This window comes from Neofelis nebulosa, chromosome 3 (assembly GCF_028018385.1).
Source record: "Neofelis nebulosa isolate mNeoNeb1 chromosome 3, mNeoNeb1.pri, whole genome shotgun sequence".
Classification (NCBI taxonomy): domain Eukaryota; kingdom Metazoa; phylum Chordata; class Mammalia; order Carnivora; family Felidae; genus Neofelis; species Neofelis nebulosa.
Window position 1 is genome coordinate 131,666,768 of NC_080784.1, and position 21,405 is coordinate 131,688,172.

General features: G+C 35.3%; 1 protein-coding gene across 5 annotated transcripts in view; it reads right to left on the reverse strand.

Annotated features, from left to right (window-relative positions):
• The window catches only part of CCSER1 (coiled-coil serine rich protein 1), a 1,309,738-nt gene that overhangs the window by 643,267 nt on the left and 645,066 nt on the right, over positions 1-21,405 (reverse strand). Inside the window, exon 9 of one of the 5 annotated variants that reach the window (XM_058719578.1) lies at positions 16,556-16,660. The exons of the other annotated variants lie outside the window; for them this stretch is intronic. Coding sequence (XP_058575561.1) covers positions 16,625-16,660 — 36 coding nt within the window. The 3' untranslated portion in view covers positions 16,556-16,624. Of the gene's footprint in view, positions 1-16,555; positions 16,661-21,405 lie in introns of those variants that run through there. 5 annotated transcript variants of the gene reach the window in all.

Genomic DNA, 21,405 nt, shown 5'->3' on the forward strand with positions numbered 1-21,405 from the left:
ATTTAATGTGGCTCTTCTTTGGCATTTTCCTATGTAAGTAAACACTGTAATTTCTTCTTCTAAACTCTCCCAGAGGGATAGAGAATTGAAACAACTCAACTCCTGGAAGATAAAGTTTCTAAATAAATCTATACAGTTGACAAAATATCAATTTGTCTTTATGTTTTCCATTCCAAGTAATAACAGTATCAATACTCCTTAACCAAACACACCCTTGTTTTTTTTTTCTTCATGCAAGATCAATAAAACATATGTGTGCTTAGATTCCAAATAATTTTATTTCATATTAAGAGTATTTTTTAAACAGGATATTGATACATAGTAAACTGAAATCAGTTGCTGAAGGTCACAGGAGCTAGTAAGTGGAACAGCCAAAATGAAAACTTCCCCTACTTGTCTCCAAAACCTTGTCCTTTCTATAAAGATATTCCTATGCTGAAAAACCCTACAAGCAGTATTGCTGTTCACATATTGCGTATCACATACCAAATGTATAGTTGCGAAACAGCTAGTATGGTAATAAAACTGTTTTTTATGTTCGCCCTGTGTATATGGTCTTACAGACTCTACTGAGTCATTTTTCTTTGTTGTGATTTGAGATTGCTTAGGAATTAACAGTTTATTGCCTACAAAAGCTGTAATTCTATAGAAACCCCATACTATAAATATGCAAAAACAGAAATGCATTTTGAAGTATGAGTTAGGAATTATATGATAAAGTTAATATAGTAAGTTATAACAAAATTGGAAACAAAATGTGCAAAAGCAAAATTGAAATAAAAACTAAATGTTGAAATGGCATGAAATCCTTTTGATAGCAATGATATTATCAATCAGTTCAAGCAGAATAATCTAGAAATAATTATGCTAAAGCTGTTAGAGTAATTTCTGGGGTGTGTGCTTTTGTGTATGTTTGTGTTTTAAATTATAAGCTTAATTGACTACACAGACTTTTATGAATTCAAAATAAAAGAAAATGAATTTAAAAAAAAAGAACATGAGGGCCTACATGCAGCTTTTGAATCTACACGAACATATACAATAAGGTTAAAGGGAGAAACACAAAAGCATCTGTGTTATTATCCAAAATTTTCAAAAAAAAAGTACTGTGAAGAATAGATTTGTGTTGGAAAAAGGATTATGTTAAAAATAATAAAATAATAATTTAAAAAAGGACATAATGGCCACTTAAAATAGTATACTCCTGAATTTAGATCCTAAATCATGGATCTACTAGTTAAGGTTATGAAAAGAGAAATGGTATTGAAATGGGGAGAAAAGCTAACTTCACCTAACATGGGGCTTGAACTCATGACTCCAAGATCAAGAGTCGCATGCTCTACCAATTAGCGCTGTCAGGTACGTGGAGAAAAGTTAACCTTTAAATTGAAATACAATGTAACTCAACACAAGAAAATTCACAAAGTGCTCTGAGTCCCATTTAAACTAGAAATTAGGTAGATCAAAAAGAATTTGAACATCATCTTATAATGGACTTCAATGTCAGTAATACAATATTTAAATCAACATAAGGAAAAAAAACTAAAGGGAAAATCATTGAGATGGCTTAATAATGCCAAGTCCAAAGATGAGCTCAGAAATGCAAAGGCTATGTTAAAGAGATCACATTGATTATTTTCACCCACCTTTAATGAGAGCATTCCACTGAAGACATCAGTAGAATTAGAAACAAGCATAGCAGTGACCAAGCAAATCAAACCTCCTCACACAGAACATACAATTTCTTGGAACCATCAAGACAGCATTAAAATCTATTAATATTATTTTCTTACTTTTTGTTATTAAAAATTGTTAACATATAACAGAAAGGGAGAATAACACAAAGAGTCCCTATGTACTCATATCCAATTTCACCAACAGATACTGGAGGTTAAAAAAGAGGTATTAGTATTAGCTATATACTTAAATAGCTCTATTGGTCAATATAGTCCTTCAAATTAGGTAAGAAATGTTTTCATTAGAGTACCCTGTTCTGGTTGTCTTCTTATCATGTTTCTGCCCATCAGGAGGGTATTCTGTGGTGATAAGATAAGTGCCACAATCACAGGCCAAATTTTTCCTTCCTAATCACAGGCCATATTTTCCCTTCTTACCATACTCCAGAACCCTAGAATTCACTGCCTTGTTCTGAACATGACCAGGTCCTCCTGAGGGTCTCCCAAGGTGTGGCCACAGGATAGCTATTTGGTGTAGAGCTTGGGTGTTCAGTGGGTTGATCATACATATGTTCATAAGGCTTGGAGGGACAGAACCCTAGGTAGAAAGGTTGTAGGTTAAGCTAGAGGCAGGGCTGACTCCCCCTAATGGCAAGGTGCTGCACAGAATGCTATGGAGTCCAAAAAGGTTATAATTGGAACATGGCTTTCCAAGTCATTAGCAAAGTATGTTTGTCAAGATAGAAGGACAGAACATGTTTTACTTTATCATTTTAAAATCCAAATTTAGAATTTTAACATTTTGACTTACATTTTGTGAGCCCCCCCATTTTATGTTCTTGCCCTGACTCTCACAAATGTTAGCAGCTGACTTGTTACTGATTCTTTGTTTTTTTTATCACCACACCAGTGAAAAAAACAATTAAAAAGTCTGAAAAAGTTGCATAAAAGGGCAAAGGGATAGGGAGGTTATTTTAAATTTATATATTTTTAAAAATAGGCCAAAATATACAGTCAAACAGAAGGAGGATATGCCCGGTAAATCAATAAAACAAACATCTAAATAACATATTTATATTCATTCACTTTTATGATACCTAAACTATTAAACTGTTTGACATCCTCAACAACCCACTATGACACTGCATTGGAGATGATTTTTTTCTCAAGAAGATTACATACCGTTACACAGCATATTATAAATTTATGGAGCTCATTATCCAGAAGACATTATACAAACTGAAAATACACCCAGATTTCAGAGTTTCAGCTACTTCATTTAAGAAAAAGATAAGAACAAAAATGTAAATTGGGAATTTATATCTTTCAAGATAGAAATCACTGTAGATACTTGTACCCAGATAACTATATTCACTATTCTAGATGTAGAGCATATGGATTTTTTTTTTCCCAACAAGAATTGTTCTAAGAATACTCTTCTGGTATTCAGATCTTCTTTTCAGAGAGCATACTGTAATATATATAAATGCCAGTATAGTTTCATTAATGGTATATTAAACAAATACATATTTCATTTATTTTGTGCATATGACAGACTAATCCATTACTTCTAGTTTAATACTCTTCTCAGTAAAGTGGAGCTAATTAAGTCCTCATAAAGAGGAACTTGAAGGAAATGTCTTTGAGTTAGATGCCTTTAGAAGCTAGGAATACAAATGTCCTGGGTTAAAAATAGTAGACATTTAGTGACTGATCAAGAAAGTCATGAGAGGGGCGCCTGGGTGGCGCAGTCGGTTAAGCGTCCGACTTCAGCCAGGTCACGATCTCGCGGTCCGTGAGTTCGAGCCCCGCGTCAAGCTCTGGGCTGATGGCTCGGAGCCTGGAGCCTGTTTCCCATTCTGTGTCTCCCTCTCTCTCTGCCCCTCCCCCGTTCATGCTCTGTCTCTCTCTGTCCCAAAAAATAAATAAAAAACATTGAAAAAAAAAATTTAAAAAAAAAATAAAAAAAAGAAAGTCATGAGAGAAGTTTGAGGACTGTCACCCAGATTACTTGAGCTTGGTCTCCCTTCACATTCAAGATATCTGCTAAACACATTTCTGAAATATATTTCACAACCATTTCTTCTTTTTATATCTATGATCACTACTCTGGGTCCACTACCTAGGGACAAGCAGGGAGATGGAGCATAGATGTGTGCCCAGTGTGCATAAGCTACCACTCTCTTTTATTCCATTATAGCGTCTGTACTGGGTTGAATAGTGTCCCCCAAAATTCACGTCTACCTGGAACTTTTGAGTGTGACCTTATTTGGAAATAGGATCTCTGAAGATGCAATCAAGTTACAATGAAATTTTAGGGTGAGTCATAAATACAATATGAGTGGTGCCCTTACAAGAGGAGGGATATTGGGACACAGTGACACAGATATACGGAAGGCTGTATGAAGAGAGAAGCAGGGATTAGAGGGAGGATGCATCTGTAAGTCAAGCAACAACAAGGACTGCCAACAACCACCAGGGGCTAGAAGAGGCAATGAAAGATCCTTCCCTAGAGCTTTCAGAGGGAACATGGTCTTCCTGGCACCTTGATTCCAGACTTCCAGTCTCCAAAACAGAGAGAAAATAAATTTCTGTTATTTCAAGTTGACCAATTTCTCATACTTTGTTACAGCAGCCAAAGGAAACTATGATAGCCTCCTGACTGGTATTCCTGTCTTCACCCGTACTTTCTCCATTCCAAAGTAACTTGCTAATGTAACTTGGATCGCATCACTCTGTTTAAAACTTAATATCCTATCCCAATATGGTAGCCACTGGACACATGTGGCAAATGAGCACTTGAAATGTGGGTGGTCCAAATTGAGATGTGCAGTAAGTGTAAAATACACACCAGAGTTTGAAGACTGAAGTACAAAAACAAAATTAATAACATATCTCATGAATAATTTTCTATTTATTACAACTTAAATGATATTTTTTTGGATATATTAAGTTAAATAAAATGTATTTGAGGGCATTTGAGGGCATTAAGTTAAATAAAATGCATTTGAGGGTGGCTCAGTCTGTTGAGTATCTGACTCTTGGTTTCTGCTCAGGTCATGATCCAAGGTTCATGGGATTGAGCCTCGTGTCAGGGTCTGCTCTGAGCATGATGTCTGATTAAGATTCTCTCTCTCTATCCCTCTGCACCTCCCCACTAAAATAAAAAAAAGTATTTTAAATATTAAATTTCATAAATGACTACGATTTGCTACTTGTTTTATACTACTATTGAACAATTCTGGTCTATATAATAAAAAGTAAACCTTTATCATGATGTATAGCTCCAGCCTCTCCTGGCCCTTATTATGCTAACTTTATCTCATATCAGCTTTGCCTTGCAAAAATGACTCATACTCCGGGTGCCTAGGTTGCTCAGTCGGTTAAGTGTCCAACTCTTGGTTTTGGCTCAGGTCATGATTTCGAGGTTTGCAAGATCGTGCAGAGCCTGCTTGGGATTCTCTCTCTTTCCCCCTCTCTGCCCCTCCCCCACCTCAAAATAAATATATAAATATATAAACATTAAAAAAATGACTCATAATTATATTCTTGCAGTTGCTTCAGTGGACTGAGATTTTTGCACTTGAACTTTTACCATGATATTTCCTCCATCTGGAATGTTCTTCATATTAAGTGTTATTGCTTTACAGATATAATCGTTAAAACAGATTCCCATCTCCAGGTGATTCTCTTTTAATCTTTTCACTAAATGTCTCATTTAAAACTGTCAATTATTTCTTTTATTTGGTATTTGTCTATAGTTTGTCTGTCTTCTACACTACCATGTAAATTCCTTACAGCAAGGGTCATGTCTACTTAGAATCATATTGACTCCATACAGCCTACTGTAGTTTTTGGCACATTCTAGGTACTGGATACTTTTTTGAATAAATGAAGTAGGAGAAGGAGAAATGATACATGAGGTTTGAGAGGATTCATCACAGACCAGCTGGTAAAGCTGACATACTGCAGAAACATTTGCTTTAGGGCATTTAATATTAGTGACATGACAAATCCAGTAAAATTTCTGGCATTTGGGTGGTATATAAATTTAAGTAGGGACAGCTTGGAAGTGATATATGAACTAAGGGGTTATTCTGGTAATTCTAGGCTGTTCAAAAGAAAAGGAGAAGAAAGGAAACAGAGACACAAAAGTGAGGATTAAAGAAATGGCATAAATCCTAAAATTTGTCGAGGGATTTGATGCTATAACATCAAGTGAGAAATATTTTCAAGAATAGATTAGAATTAAAAAAAAATGTTTATTTTGAGAGAGAGAGAGAGTGAGTGAGAGTGGGTTAGGGGCAGAGAGAGAGGGAGAGAGAGAGAGAATCCCAAGCAGGCTCTGTACTGATAGTGCACTGATGTGGGGTTCGAACTCACAAACTGTGAGACCATGGCCCAAGCCAGACCAAGAATTGAATGCTCAACTGACTGAGCCACCCAGGTGCCCTAAATTTTTTTTTCAAGAAAAGCTTATGTACTCTATCCTCATTCTTGCCTGAATTTTATAGTTTGAGTGAGAAATTAATAAACTGATTCTTTCAGTGAAGATAATTAGGAGAAAAATAATGAACAGAGAACTGTCTACTACAGAAAATAGGGCCCAGGAGAATTTTTTGATGTATTAAGTCCCAAACGTTCCCTTATTAACAACATCCTGGTCTATAACACACATCTTCTATTTGTTAGGGGACCCTCCATTCCCCTTGGTCCATATTTGCAGAAGGGGGCTTCTAGTGGAAGTCCCACCTCTCATTCACTCCTCTTCATCTATAAACTGGTGGGTGATCTTGGAATAAATAAACATTTTCTGCTTCTTACTGTCATGGCCGGTCCACAAGATGAAAGTTCAGCTTGTCTAGACTTAAGCTTACAGACTCCTGCCCTGTGACAGAGGTCTGCAATTTTCCCATTTGTGTCAGCAACTCCAGGGGGTCACTTCAGTTCAGATAAGAATGTACTAGAAGCTTATATGGCTGCATTTCAATCCAGATTTATACTGCATTATAAGTCAATTTCTCTGAATCCTCCATTTTGCAATTAGTTCTGAATTCAGGAGGACAAACAAGGATGTTTCTTGTTGCAATTTTTAAGCCTCCAACACACACACACACACACACACACACACACACACACACACACACACAGAATCAATTTGGAAAAATGGACTTTCAATGTAGTTACTGGGAAGTTCTAGCAAAGTCCTGATAGTGTTGACTTTAGAACCACAGAACCTTAATTCAACCTTGAATATTGTTCCTATTAAAAACAAAGAAAAACAAAGAACAAAAAAAGCAAGCCCTTCATCACTAAACACAGGAATCCGCCAGCAACATTAAGATTGATACCATGAAAGTATGGAAAAGACTGTTCTAGCTTTTTCTTGCTCGATATTTTTACTCAGAAGGTCAGGATAGAATACCCTTCCCACTTTACCATTAGGGTTTAAAAACAGGATTTCTGTTTTGAAGAAAAGATTTGCTTTAGGGGACTATGAGCATTTTATTTTATGGTATTGATTTAATTTTAATGTATATAGAATTTTTTTAAACTGAGAAGTGACATAAAAGTCTTCAAGGCAGTTGTTCATTAACAACAATATGCTGATGACAGCATCCAGGAAGCACAAGCATAAGGGAGACAAGAAGAAGATCACTAAAGACTTGCAGAATCAGCACAGCATTACAGGTCAACAATCAGCTAGAAAACAGTGGATGTCATGAATCAAACCTCACCAGACAAAATGTAGACACAGATCAAACTTTACCGGCAAACTCAAGACATTCTCAACACCAGAAAATGCATTATCCTTCAGATTTCCTTCAGCACATTCAAAGCAAAGGTAAAAAATTAAAACAAATAAAATATAACCCTACAGATATATTATCTAAACTGCAAAATCTAATGTAGCAGAATCTGGAAGGATTATATGTGACTGGAGGAATTATTTAGTGGCTTTGGATGTCTGTTTATTCATCTTTTAAGCAGAAATGATAGGCAAAGGCATTTAAAGCTGGACTTAACTGATTCTAAATATTTAATGAGTATGTATAATTTATTAATTGATTCCAAGTATTTAAAGAGTATCTATAGGGTATTAATTCATCCACCAGTAATTATAGTACATTTAACTACACAAATTAAACTATGACTTTGCTCTTTGTCATTACAAATACAATACAATTTTATTTTAAGATATATTCATTATTTTGTATATATGAAATATAATAAAATATAAATAAAATCATTTACAAATAAAGCAATTCCTATGAACACTTTTGCCAGTTGGTTACTGTGAGCCATTGTAGAACCCAGCTTCTGAATGAGACACAACTGTGCAGGGGGCACAAAGGGTGCAGCCTCTCTCAAACACAATGCTCTTCTTACAGAGGAAGTGGTAAGACAGATATTGTTTCCTTGCTGTTTCACAGCTTATAGTTCATAGGGGAGATAGGTTTCCAATAAGCCTAAGGTTACAAATATTAAGTGATATAAAGGGAAGCACTGAGCTGTTGAGACAGAGAATAACATGCAGGATGCCCTTTAATTGTATGTGGTGACACAGTGGGTCTTATTGAAGACATGGCTCTTAAGGTTAAATCTATGGGACAAGGACACGTCCAGGCAGCAAGCAGAGGACTGTTTCAGAAAGAGATGGGACAAAGCTGGGGAACTGGGGGAGGAGGCAGGAACACAGGCCTTTTTTTCTGAGAAACTGGAAAAAGTACAGTGTGACTAGAACCTAGTGAGCAAGAGGCATATATATTGGCATCAGATGATTATAGGTCTGCTAAGCATTGACTTCTATATTGAGCTCAGCAGAAACCACAGAAATTTCAAGTGCAATTCAATTGCATTTAGCCAACATTATTCTGGCTACTATATGGAGAAGAAAATAGAGCTAAGGAAGGCATGAGAAGATGGTAATTCGGAGGGTAATGCAGTAGTCTAGAAGAAATGCTTTTGGCAAGATGGAAGAGTCGTATATATTTTCCAGACTCAAGTAAGAGCTATATTTTTTTTAAGTTTATTTATTTTGAGAGAGAGAGAAAGGGAGAGAACAAGCACCGGTGGGGGAGGGGCAGAGAGAGAATCCCAAGCAGGCTCCACACTCTCACGAACCTTGACATCACAACTGAGCTGAAATCAAGGGCCGGATGCTTGATCAACTAAGCCACCCCACCACCTTTCCTAACTAGAACTCCGCATTACTCTCCTCACACATCCATTCTTTCCGGGGAACCTCCCACTTAGGTAATGCAATATGATCACTCTGTCACAGTTCACTGCTTTACAGGAAGTGGACCTGTTTTCCCAAGCTAGGTTACAGAACTTTTCTGGCAATTTTGGTACAAGAAGTATGAAAAATAAGTTGATCTTTCTTGGATCAAAAGTTGTGAAATTTGAGAGGTAGTGGTGGTCAAGTTTACAGTGGAACTTACAAGAAAGAGAAATAAACAGAAAGAGAGAAAGAGAGAGAGAGAGAAAGAGAGGACAAAAGAAGAAAATCAAAGAACAGCAGAGATGAACATAGAGAACGAAAGTTACTATCATATGAATTGTTAATTGTAGTTACTCCTGGGCCCAGCCTTAGGCTTCTTTTTGGTTTCATGAGTCAAACTTTTAATAAATTCCCTTTGAGTTTGAGGTAGACCAAACTGTCTTTCTGACATTTGTAATCAAGAAATCTAGGGAATATAAAGAGAAAGCCAAAACCAAAGGCAAGGAAATAGAAAACTAATCCCCCCAAAAATATCTATTTCCAAAAACTGAATAAATAGTGGTAGCATCATAAAGTAGCAGCCTTCAAGTCCAGTTTTGCTTACTGTTTTTTTAATGTTTAAAATTTCAACTTAAAAATTAAGATATCAAGAGTGAAATTTTAATATTAAAAGATAAATATAACCATATTATGCATACGTGTATTACTTTCACATTGGCTACTATGCATATCTCTTTTATTTATTATCAACCACAGTGCCTGTTTTGTATATTATTTTGTGCTCAGCTTTTTATGTAATAAACATTTTAATATCAAAAAATATTAACAGCAACTTTTAATAATTAAAAAAAATATATTACAGATGCAATATCTTTAAGTGTTCCCACATGAATCATGTAAAAGTGCATAAAATTAAAAGTGAAAATATTCTCCTCTCACCTTGGTCCTACTTATGGATTTAAACACTCCTGTTTTATCCCTTTTTGAAGTTAAAATAATAAGTAGAGGAAGTTATATTTTAAATTCATTACACTTAGACACCAATGATACCTCAATGAAAATTGTGAAAAACTAGCATGATTTATTTCCCACTTTCTCTAAACCTTCAATTTTCACTCACTATATAATTATTAATATTTAAATTCTTCTAATTATCACTAATTTTCAGAGATGCGTTTTGTTTTTGTTTTTTGATTTTAGAAAGAGAGAGCACAAGTGGGGGAGAGAGGCCGGGGGAAAGAGTGAAACTTAAGCAGTCTCCATGTTGAGCCTGGAGCTCAACGTGGGGCTTGATCCCATGATCCTGGGATCATGACCTGAGCCGAAATCAAGAACCAGACACTTCACCAACTGGGCCACCCAGGTGCCCCAGATATGTTTAAACCTCTATCTCTTGACATGTCAGATTTAGATATTATCTAGTAGTCCTCTATCATGAAATGTTATGACAGTGGTATGCTTATCCTTTTTTTGCCTCTCCTCTTCATTCTATTTTCAATTTTTATTTATTATTAATATTCAAATTGTTGGATACAATTGCATTATTCTATAATTATAGGATGTATTTCATTCTTTTCTACAGGTTTAATGTAAATATTATAAAAAATAAGTTTTTGATTTGATATGTAAATATGATTTAGGGTTCAGAACAAGTAGTATAATTAGTTCAATGAAAAAGGAAATAAAATCCTATTAATTAATAGTTTTCTCAGTAAAAACAACAAAAAAAACCCTCCAGGATTCAAGGTCTAAAGAAACTTTCAATTTCATCCTCCATTCCTTACATGTGAATCTGTAATGGACACATACTATTGCATTTTGCTGATATTACATTATTTGTTAAATCTTAAGGATATTGAGCCTATTTAGAACCATATTAAACACTTTTTGTATTCACCTCTATTTTTTTGTATTTTGAATTGTTCCTTAGGATAAATTGTGAGAATAAAATTAATCAAATAGTATGGACATGTTTATAGATCATGGCAGAAATTGCTAAATTGTATTATAAAAGACTGTAAGAATTACAAAAAAAAAAGACACTAGATATACATGTACCAGTTTTTCAGCAATGCTACCAGCACTGAATTTCTATTTTAAAAAAATATTGGCTAGATTAGTAAACATAATGATATTTATTTTAGCTCTTATTTGCTTACTAACAAAGGAGAATAAATAACACTAGACATATGTACACTAACTTTCCATTCTCTACTTTGCCTATTATATTTACTTCCCTTCATACCAGTTAATAAAACATATTTAATTTTGAGGATATTCCATAAATCCTAATGATTCCAGAGCTTAAGAACGGAAGTTGGCTTCAATTAAATCTATTAGAAAAGCTATGACACAACCAATCAAAATTATGAAAAATATGACATCTACCCTTTTCATTCATTTTGTGATAAAATCTGCGCAAATCATTTGAAAGTCTATTCCATAGGCCAAACTGCCTGCTAGACATGTCCACCTGACATGAATAGTTCTCACGTACCACAATCTCAGCATATTGTAAACAAAACTTGTCATCTTTGAACATTTTTTTTTTCTTTTTGGATTCCTGGTACCAGTAAAAGGTATCATTGTTATAGAAGCTCTCAATAAAGTCACTCTGGATGCTTAGCATCCCAATTTCAACCATCACAAATCCAAGAAATCATCCTCCTAAATCAACCTCAAACGTGTCCCTTCCTATTTCAACTGCCAGTGTTTACTCCAGGCTCTCATAATTTTTCTCCAGAATCTCTGCAGTAATCTTTCAACAGTACTCTCTCCTCCAGTTTTGTTTCACTTATTATATGCTACATGTTGCAGTCAAACTGATCTTTCTAAAATGAAACAGATCCTGCTTCATTGGTTTCCTCCAAATCCAAGATAACTTTAAAACTCTTTAGCATTGTTTATTTGGTTCCTTATGACCTGGTCTCTGGCTGTCTGTCTATCTGGTCTACCACTCCCCAGGGCACTATAAGATCCAGGAAGAACAAACATTACTTTCTGTTCTAGTAATCTGATAAATTCTCCAAACTGTCTTTATTATTATTATTATATTTCACTCAAAGCCTAAAGTATGTTTATTTCACCTTTTTCACTTGGCTCAAGATGCTTGTGATTTAAAATGTAAAGAAGTTACACATTTCACCTTTTTTGGATGTATAAAGTGAAACTAATTTGATTCCTGCAATTACAATGCAAATATTTTTACATATTTTTATCCTTTTGAAAGAACTGAGCAAAGCAAACCTTGCAACTTTCTTTATTCTTAGAGAGATCAAGCTAGTTTGGGTTTAGTTCAATGTTACCAATCTCTTGTAAAATATTTAATACAGAATTTAATAATTCAAAAAGACGGTTTTCACCCCTAAATGTCATTGGTGTGTATGGTGACATCTAGTGAGTTTATTATGAAGGACCATCTACTTTATGGTTGGTGTTCCAATGCAAAGAAAAGAATACAGCAAGCATATTCAAAGAATAACAACTCATTAAATAAATTTATGAACAATTTTAGTATTGTTCCATTTTCAACTCTCTTTTTAACACTTATTCCTGCAGTATAGTATATTGGCCCCATTTTTAGTAAAGCATCTAAATTAACATAGGAACAAAGTATGCATAAACAGACTATATATTCCAAGTGTATACACACAGCTTTATAGATTTTAAATCTACATTTATTAACCTAAATTCATTAGTCTCTTAATTTTAATCTAATTTCAAAGTTGTTACAGTACAATTTTAATGGAATCACACACAAATTTCTAACAAATCTGTCTTACTCTGTTTGGACTGCTATAACAGAACAAAATACTTAGAAACAGTGGCTTAGAAACAGCAGCAATTTATTTCTCACAATTCTGGAGGGTGGGAAGTCTAGGATCAAGGCACCAACAGATTTAGTATCTGATAAAGGCCTGGTAGAAGGTAACTTCTTGCTGTGTCCTCAGATGGTGGGAGGGTTGAGAGATCTTTTGAGGTTGTCTTTTATAAAGGCACAATTCCACTCATAAGAGCTCTGCCCTCATGACCTAATCATTCCTGAAGGCTCTGCCTCCTAATACTATCACGTTGGGGGGTTGGAATTCAATATATAAATTGGGAGGAGGGGCAAATATTCAGTCCACAGCAGAATCCCAAGGACTATCAACTCTATTCATACAGTAAAATGTTAAGCACAATGCCTAGCGCATAGAAAGCATTAAATAAATAATAAATGTAAACATCATTGGTACTTGTAAGTATGAGAAAAGCCATCACTGATACTTCATATAGGAGGAAGAATAGCAAGAGAAAGAGAGGAAAGAATCAGGAAGGGGAAGGAAGTAAATGGCAAAAACAAGCAGAAGAAGCAGGTTGAGAAGTAAGAGAAAAAAGAGGAAGTGGTGTGGAAAAGGGGGACAGGGAGAGATGAAGCCAATGGACAGTGCAGCCAGGGTTTCTTTCTTGTGGGGGGGCAGGGAAGTGTGAGGAATCAATAAAATGAACTAGAGTTTAAACAAGTATTAGTTGTCTTGCAGTATTTGCTGTCTTGGCACTTCCAATATAAGGCCATGTACTCCTACTGACAGACATACGCCGGTTTTTTCTTTTGATTGGTGTACTGATACACTCTGAAAAAGATGAGGTGGTTTAATCCATTCAAATAATGTGTGAAGATTACTTAGGCTATAAAAGAGGTAATATTTACCATATTCAATTTCATTCACGAAACAAGATTTTGGATGAAATTTAAGGAGTCTCATCATATATTATCTATTTATTGTAGGTTTTATATTTGTGAGTGATCGATGCATTTAAAATTGCATATAAACAGAAATTCTCACAAAGATTTATTAGCTGATGCTTGGCATTTTCACACTCCATTTAAGTATCCTTTCAAAAGAATGTTTATAAGGTCAGGTTTTAGAATACCAATTTTCATTGTAAATGGAGATTTTCTCATTGTAAAATAAACAGATTTTCAACTCTACAATAATACTGTCTACAATAATGCTGTCTATAATACTAGCTATGAAGTCTGTATATGTAAATTCATAAAAGCAAATGAAAAATATGTGAAAAATTTAAAAGGGCAAAGTGAGTTATAGGAAAAACTATAAACCACTTAATGGAAAATCTTTACATAAATAATGCATACTGAATACAGATACAAATTCACCATCCACACGTACAAAAATTTAACAAGATGTCCAACTTGCAGAAGTTGCTGTTTACCACTTCTAAAAATAATGCTGAGGACACAACAGGGACAGACAGAATCCAAAACCTAATGGCAGCGGCAGCAGCAGCATCAGCAGCGACAAAAGCAGTATTTTAAATCACTCTGTGTGAGGACTGGGGGCTGCAGCTCAGGGGAGACAGGTCTGGAGGCAGCAATGGAAGGACAATTTAAAATCTGTTTGTCTCTCCTCACCTCACCCACCCACTCCCTTCCCTTTGGACAATCATTGCCTATCCCCTTTCCTTAAACCACTGCTGTGGGTATCTCTGTGGGCAAGATTTTTTCTTCATGAGGTGAAAGTAGCAGGGAGATGCCAGTCTTAGGGCATTCAGCTCTTTTTTTTTTTTTAATGTTTATTTTTGAGTGACCGAGAGGCACAAGCAGGAGAAAGGCAGAAAGAGAGGGAGACAGAGAATCTGAAGCAGGCTCCAGGCTCTGAGCTGTCAGCACAGAGCCTGACACAGGGCTCGAACTCACAGACCATGAGATCATGACCTGAGCCCAAGTCGAATGCTTAACAGACTGAGCCACCCAGGCACCCCAATAAGGGCATTCAGTTCTTTACTTTTCCAGATCCAACCCCCAGAGTTTATGAATTACAGCCTTGTGACACTGCTTTAGAAGTCAGATTTAAGAGCGAATTCCTGATACAGTTGTTTCTTGCTGGGTTGCTGCAAAATAGAGTGATAACTCTGGTTGATGATGCCTGAATGCCTCATGCCTATCCCTCATATACACAAATCTTGAAATAGCTTAGCCTGACAAAGACTGTGGTCTGGCCTCTGGAGCTTCTCCAGGACCAAAGAGCCAATATTCCACAGGAAATACAAGTTACAGGTCGAATGAATTACTAGACTACAGAAGAGTGCCTCTACCTCAAAGATAAACAATGAACTAGACAAAATAATTGTTTTTTAAAGCATACGCATATAATTAAATTATTTTATTTATTTAAAAAAAATTTTTAACGTTTATTTATTTTTGAGACAGAGAGAGAGAATGAACAGGGGAGGGTCAGAGAGAGGGAGACACAGAATCTGAAACAGGCTCCAGGCTCTGAGCTGTCAGCAAAGAGCCCGACGCGGGGCTCAAACTCACGGACCGCGAGATCATGACCTGAGCCGAAGTCAGCTGCTTAACTGACTGAGCCACCCAGGCGCCCCTATAATTAAATTATTTTAAATAAATATAATAAATAAACGAATAGTGAGACAGAAGAGAAAGTTTATCTACATTACCAGAAATAATATTTCAGACATTAGGAATACAATAGGAAGTGGAGAGAACAGAAGACACGAGGTGTACTGATGTGCTTCTGTTATAAGAGGTTGTATAGTCATTGGTACATTCAGGATGTAGAAGTTATCTCATATGTTTCTTAAGAAAAATGATAAAATTAGCCTATGTAACTTTTAAACACCAGAAGACAACTTTATAGAATTTCATTAAAAGATCACATAAAGTATAGGGTGAAAAATATTAAAGAAGATGGTAGAATTAAATCCTGGATAAAAATTGAGAATCTTTTTTCTCAATTTTTATCCAGGATTTAATTCTACCATCTTCTTTAATATTTTTATATTTTTAATATTTTTAATATATATATATATACATATATATGTATATATATATATATATATATTCACACACACAAACACACACACACACAATTTGTTTATTCTGAGTGGGGGAGGGGCAGAAAGGGAGGGAAAGAGAGAATCCCAAGCAGCATGGAGCCCCCTACATGGGGCTTGATCCCATGACCCTAGGATCATAACCTGAGTTGAAATCAAGAGTTGCAAGCTCAACCAACTGAACCACCCAGGTTCCCTGAAACAAAAAGATAGATTGAACTTAACAAATAAAAGACAAAGACACACAAATGGAAGAAATGAAAGTAAGTGCCAACAACATGTTGTATGCAAAAACAAAAAAGACAGAAAGATTGAGATAAAAGGATTAAAAACATATAGCTGATAAAGATAAACCCAGAGAAAGTAAGGGCAGCAATCTTATTTCTGATAAGCAAGCACACATACAAACAAAATCCTTCTTTGGATGGTTTAAAGCTTCACGTGACTTTACAGGTGCTTTGTACACATGGTCGTGATACAGTCAAAGAAGGAGAAGGAGAAGAAACAGTATAAGAGGTGCTCAGTAAAAAAGTGAGAAACTTATAATTAAAATTCTATTGCTAGTAAAAATATAACAGTGGGACAATCATACTTTCTTAGCCTAATAATAAAGGGAACTCTACCCTATGTATCAGTTCTCATCTTCAGATTACATGAGGCCAATAATGAAATATATTTTTAAATAATTTTATTTAAAATTTAAGACTGTGTTTAATAGGAAAAAAACACAAATTTTCATTTCAGTTTGCTAGGTAATACACATTAATAAAACAGGTTACCTGGAATCAAATGAAGAAGATAGAGAAAACAGCTGCCATTACAAGAATGAAGTCTGTGTAGCAGTGTAGTATAGATCTCGGTAACATTACATGTCTAGGTAGCATTTAGGTTCTTTAAGGATCTGTCAAAATGATATATGCCAAACTGTGAAACTTTAGAGCAGTATCTGAAATTATTGATAAGCAAAGTAAGAGTGAACATGCTGTTAACTCCCCCCCCCCAAAAAAAAAAAGCCACACTCTCAGGTTAAAGCTAAATAATTGTAAAATATAGAAAACATTAGGCAATGTGAGCATTTTTCTTATTTCACTTGTTAGTTGAAAAAATGGTATTTTGATATATTAGCATATATTAAAAAGATTCTTTTCCTCAGAAATATTTTAAGTCTTCAAAAGAACTTATGTCATTTAATTCATCTGATTAAAATCACAATTAGTCTGTATCAGAGGTAATTTCTTTTGTCATTAATGCAAATATTTCCACATATCAGTACTTTTTGAAACTTTGTAACTAACTTTCAAAGATTATGTATGCATACATTATGTATTATAAGTACTATAAAAATAGTATTTTTAAAGTATTATTTTGATTTTAAAGTAAATGGAAACATAAAACAGAGTCAGTCTTTGAGTTTATTTGACCTTGACATCACATACATGTTTTATTAGTCATTTACTAATATCTTTCTCTAAAATAAACCTTAATCTCACATACTATGTTAATTTTCTATTTTTATGTGCATATGTAAGATTGCCCAGTTCACATGTTTTTTACTTATTTTCATTTTTGCTTGTTTCTTCATTTACATTTTTCCTTTTTTTTTTCTTTTTCCATTTCATTCTCAAAATGGATCCCATTTTTTGGTAAGCTTTTAAATAGCTTGAGAAACATCTGATTTACAGGAGCCCTTCAATGATATGATCATGCTCGTTATTTAAAGTAATTACCATATAGGCCTTATTTGTAACAACATCTATTCTGATTTGTTTGAGGCACACACTGTGGTACAGTGGATCTTGCAATATTTTTCTGAGATGATGTGCATTATCTAATGCGAGATGTTAGCTAGAGTTCACATAAATCGATGTGACAAACCAAAACAAAATGAATGAGGATACTGTTGCTTGTAATATCTCAATTAAAAGAAAACCAAGATTATTATTATTATTTGAGATATCCACAAATGTACTCTGAGTTGATAATTCTCATGAAATTGATTTATTAGGAAATGCTCCCAGGAAAAATAATAGGAAAATGAGGCAGTTGGACCGGGAAAGGAAAGGAGTCCATCGAAAAGACCAACATCAAGATCTCAGGGGGTGGCTTCTGCTCCATCCTGCAAAACTACCCTTGAGAGGGAAGTCTCATCTCAAAATTGTCCCTATCCAAGGGAAAAGGAGTTAGTGATATGGATCTGGGGTATCAATCCTGCCACACAGATGAGTCATTGATCAAGGGAGGTTTGCTCTGCAAAGCAAAGTGGCCTCAGGTTCCCAAAGCTAAGGATGGCTCACTGACAACACTATGTGGTCGTGGTTACTGAGGGTCAACATTCATCGGGATTTCATGTGTGTATGTGTGTGCACGTGTGTGTGTGTGTGTGTGTGTGTGTGTGTGTGTGTGTTTGCAAATGATAAAGAAATCTAAAGGGATATGAGTAGAGTAGTGGCAGTGCTTGCTACAGTTTATCTCAAAAAGATTTTATAACCTAATTCTTGAAATAAAAGAGGGGTGCCTGAAGCTCAGAGAGGTAAAATACATTTCCCAGAGTCACAAACCCAGCAAGTAGCAAACAAAAGAACAGGATCCAGGTCTTTACTCCTTTTGGCAGGTCAGTTTCAATGACCATGCTCTACATTAATAATCTATCTTTTTTTATATAATCTCTATTTCTATTTATTTATTTATTTATTTATTTATTTATTTATTTATTTATTATTTATTTAAGTGTATTTATTACTTAGCAGTATTTCTCCAGAGAGTACTTAAAGTTAATTTTGACTTTTTCTTTTTTAATTCTAAAGAGATTAGAACTTTGCTATTGAGCAAAAAGAAAAATACTGTAATGGGTTTTCTTCATGTTGCAATATTTGGTCCTGAGTATCATTAATAAATTTGTTTCCATGTTCTTTTTGAGCGAATTTATTTTCATATTTTATTTATACTTTGAGCTACTCATTTCAAATAAGGAAGAGCTAATTTTGAGAATTTTTTAAAAAAACTGTAAAAAATTGTATTTGCACAAACACATACACTTGCATAGCGTATTTAAATATATGACACTATGTAATGTTAATCACAATTTGATTTTAAAATATTAAATATTTCTAATATTTCATGTATAAAATTACTAATCAAATGAAAATGAAACTATTTATAAATTTTGATAACTACTGACCCTGAAAAGGAAGCCTAGGCAATTGCTCAATATGGAGCTATAAATATTTACTAATGCTATAGTAATATCAAGAGACATTGTACTGAATAAAAAATTGAGAACATCTGTTCTCTTTTTAAAAACCATTCATTTCAAAACCACCTTGTTTTTCACTTGCAATTCTGAAGCTCCTTTTGAAGAACTTTACTGGGTTTTGAATGAAAAGATATGTAGAAACATTAAAGCATTCTTCAAGATCACAAGTGATTTTTTCCAATGTAAGTAGCTAAAATATAAACAAAAGTTTTATTTTGCCAATTAAAATAGAACCAGATACTAATTCTTGTGGTAAGCAACACAGATCACTAATGGTAAAATATAAAACAAAACTCTAAGTCAGAACTAAGATTCAATCTCCATCTCTACCTATTCCCCCTTCCTTCTCTCCCTAATCGCCCCTTTCCTCTCTCCCCTTCTTAAGAATGAACAAGGTGAGTTTCTGCTCCTTGTAGAATCATTATTCTCTGCTGGCAGTATCCTCAACAACTACAGTTCCCAGTGGACTGACCCAGGAAGGCCAAACTCCATCTGGGAGCATCTTCAATCCATCTTGCACTACGTGACCATTTGTGTAAGTTTTATATCTTCCATCATTAAGGGATATTTATATCTGTGTGTGTAGCTCCCCCATTTTAACATATTTAAATATTCTTATTTAATAGGGCTATCAGTTTCACTTCTTCTGAGCTGTTTCAATGTAGGCAATACTTGTTGGATATCTACAAGCAGAAGCAATAATTCCACTGGAGAATGCTTAGAAATTTCTGACCTCATGAGCATTACAATGAGCCCTAATTTTCTCTGTTACAACTGAATAAGCATAGTACTTTTAAAAACTACTATTTATAATGGTAGCTTCACTATAAATTAGAGAGCTCCACAGCACCTCTGCTGGGTGACTTTGGGCAAGTTTAGGAACGTATTTACTTCTCAACATTTTGTAAGTAAAATGAGAATAATAATATGTGGCATCATATACTTGTTTTCAGGTTAAATGAGAAGAAAATCTGGTACATGATAGATTTTTGATATTATCATTCTTACCAATAATTAGTGGTTATTACCAATCTCAAAGGCTATAAGTTAGAGATCACTTCTTATAAATTAACATAAGTAGGCAACTGTCTGTACCATTTCGAAATATCTAGAGTTCTGCCAAATAAAAACTTCTCCCCTGATAATGTCTAAAATACTTCATGGAACCTGACAGGTATTTTTAGGGGAGGAATCCCTATGACACTGGTAATTATTGTATTTTGAGAACATGAGATGAATTTCTCCCATTACAGGTCACTCTGAGGCTTAGTGGGAAAACACACCTGAAAGATGGAATTAGAGACAGAGGATTAAAAGGAACCCACACCTACAGCCTGGGAGGAACCATGAATTATTTTTACCTAGGTCATCATTCTCCCAAGGATAGCTCCAGCTTGGATTCTCAAAGGGTTAAGGGACCACCTACCCTTGGAATTTGAATCCCTGGGCTGTTATAACAGCAGCCAGCACTTTTAAAACTGATTGTCTGACTAGGAAGACTGTCCAGATCTCATGTGAGACCTTGGTGAACGCAGAGGGGCAGAGATCACTGGAGAACAGCAACAGAGGGCTGGAGTCAAGAGTGAGCAGGATTTCGGGGCACCTGGGTGGCTCAGTCGGTTAAGCGGCTGACTTCGGCTCAGGTCATGATCTCGCGGTCTGTGAGTTCGAGCCCCGCATCGGGATCTGTGCTGACAGCTCAGAGCCTGGAGCCTGTTTCGATTCTGTGTCTCCCTCTCTCTGACCCTCCCCCGTTCATACTCTGTCTCTCTCTGTGTCAAAAATAAATAAACGTTAAAAAAAAAAAATTAAGAGTGAGCAGGATTTCAAGGCAGCTTGCCCAAAATGGTGAACTGACACCAAGATGTAGAGTATCTGTGATAGGACTAAGGAAAGAAAATAAAAGGATCAGGGAGCGAACAGGAATGAAAAGAATAAGGAACAAGGGGATTTGTGGTAATGCAATGAGTAGTAATGGGACAGCTGAATTATCCCTCATTTGGCAGATTTGCCTTTACCTGAGGATGTGATTTAGGCATTCAAAAATTTTGACATTTCATTAACAGACTTCTGTCACTCAGGAGATAGTTGTAATGCCAGCTTTACCACTGACCATGATTCTTTTCAAATACTATCTCTTATCATTGTTCTCCTTTCCTCAACTCCATTACTGTTCAAACATGCTAAATAGCGCCCTTATAGCTGAAAATGCTTCTCAGGAAAATATTCTGTATCTCTCTAAGGACCAAATGGAAAAACATCTCCCAATGTGGGGTGAATTTGGCAAAATTAAAAGGTACTTTCGGGGCGCCTGGGTGGCGCAGTCGGTTAAGCGTCCGACTTCAGCCAGATCACGGTCTCGCGGTCTGTGAGTTCGAGCCCCGCGTCGGGCT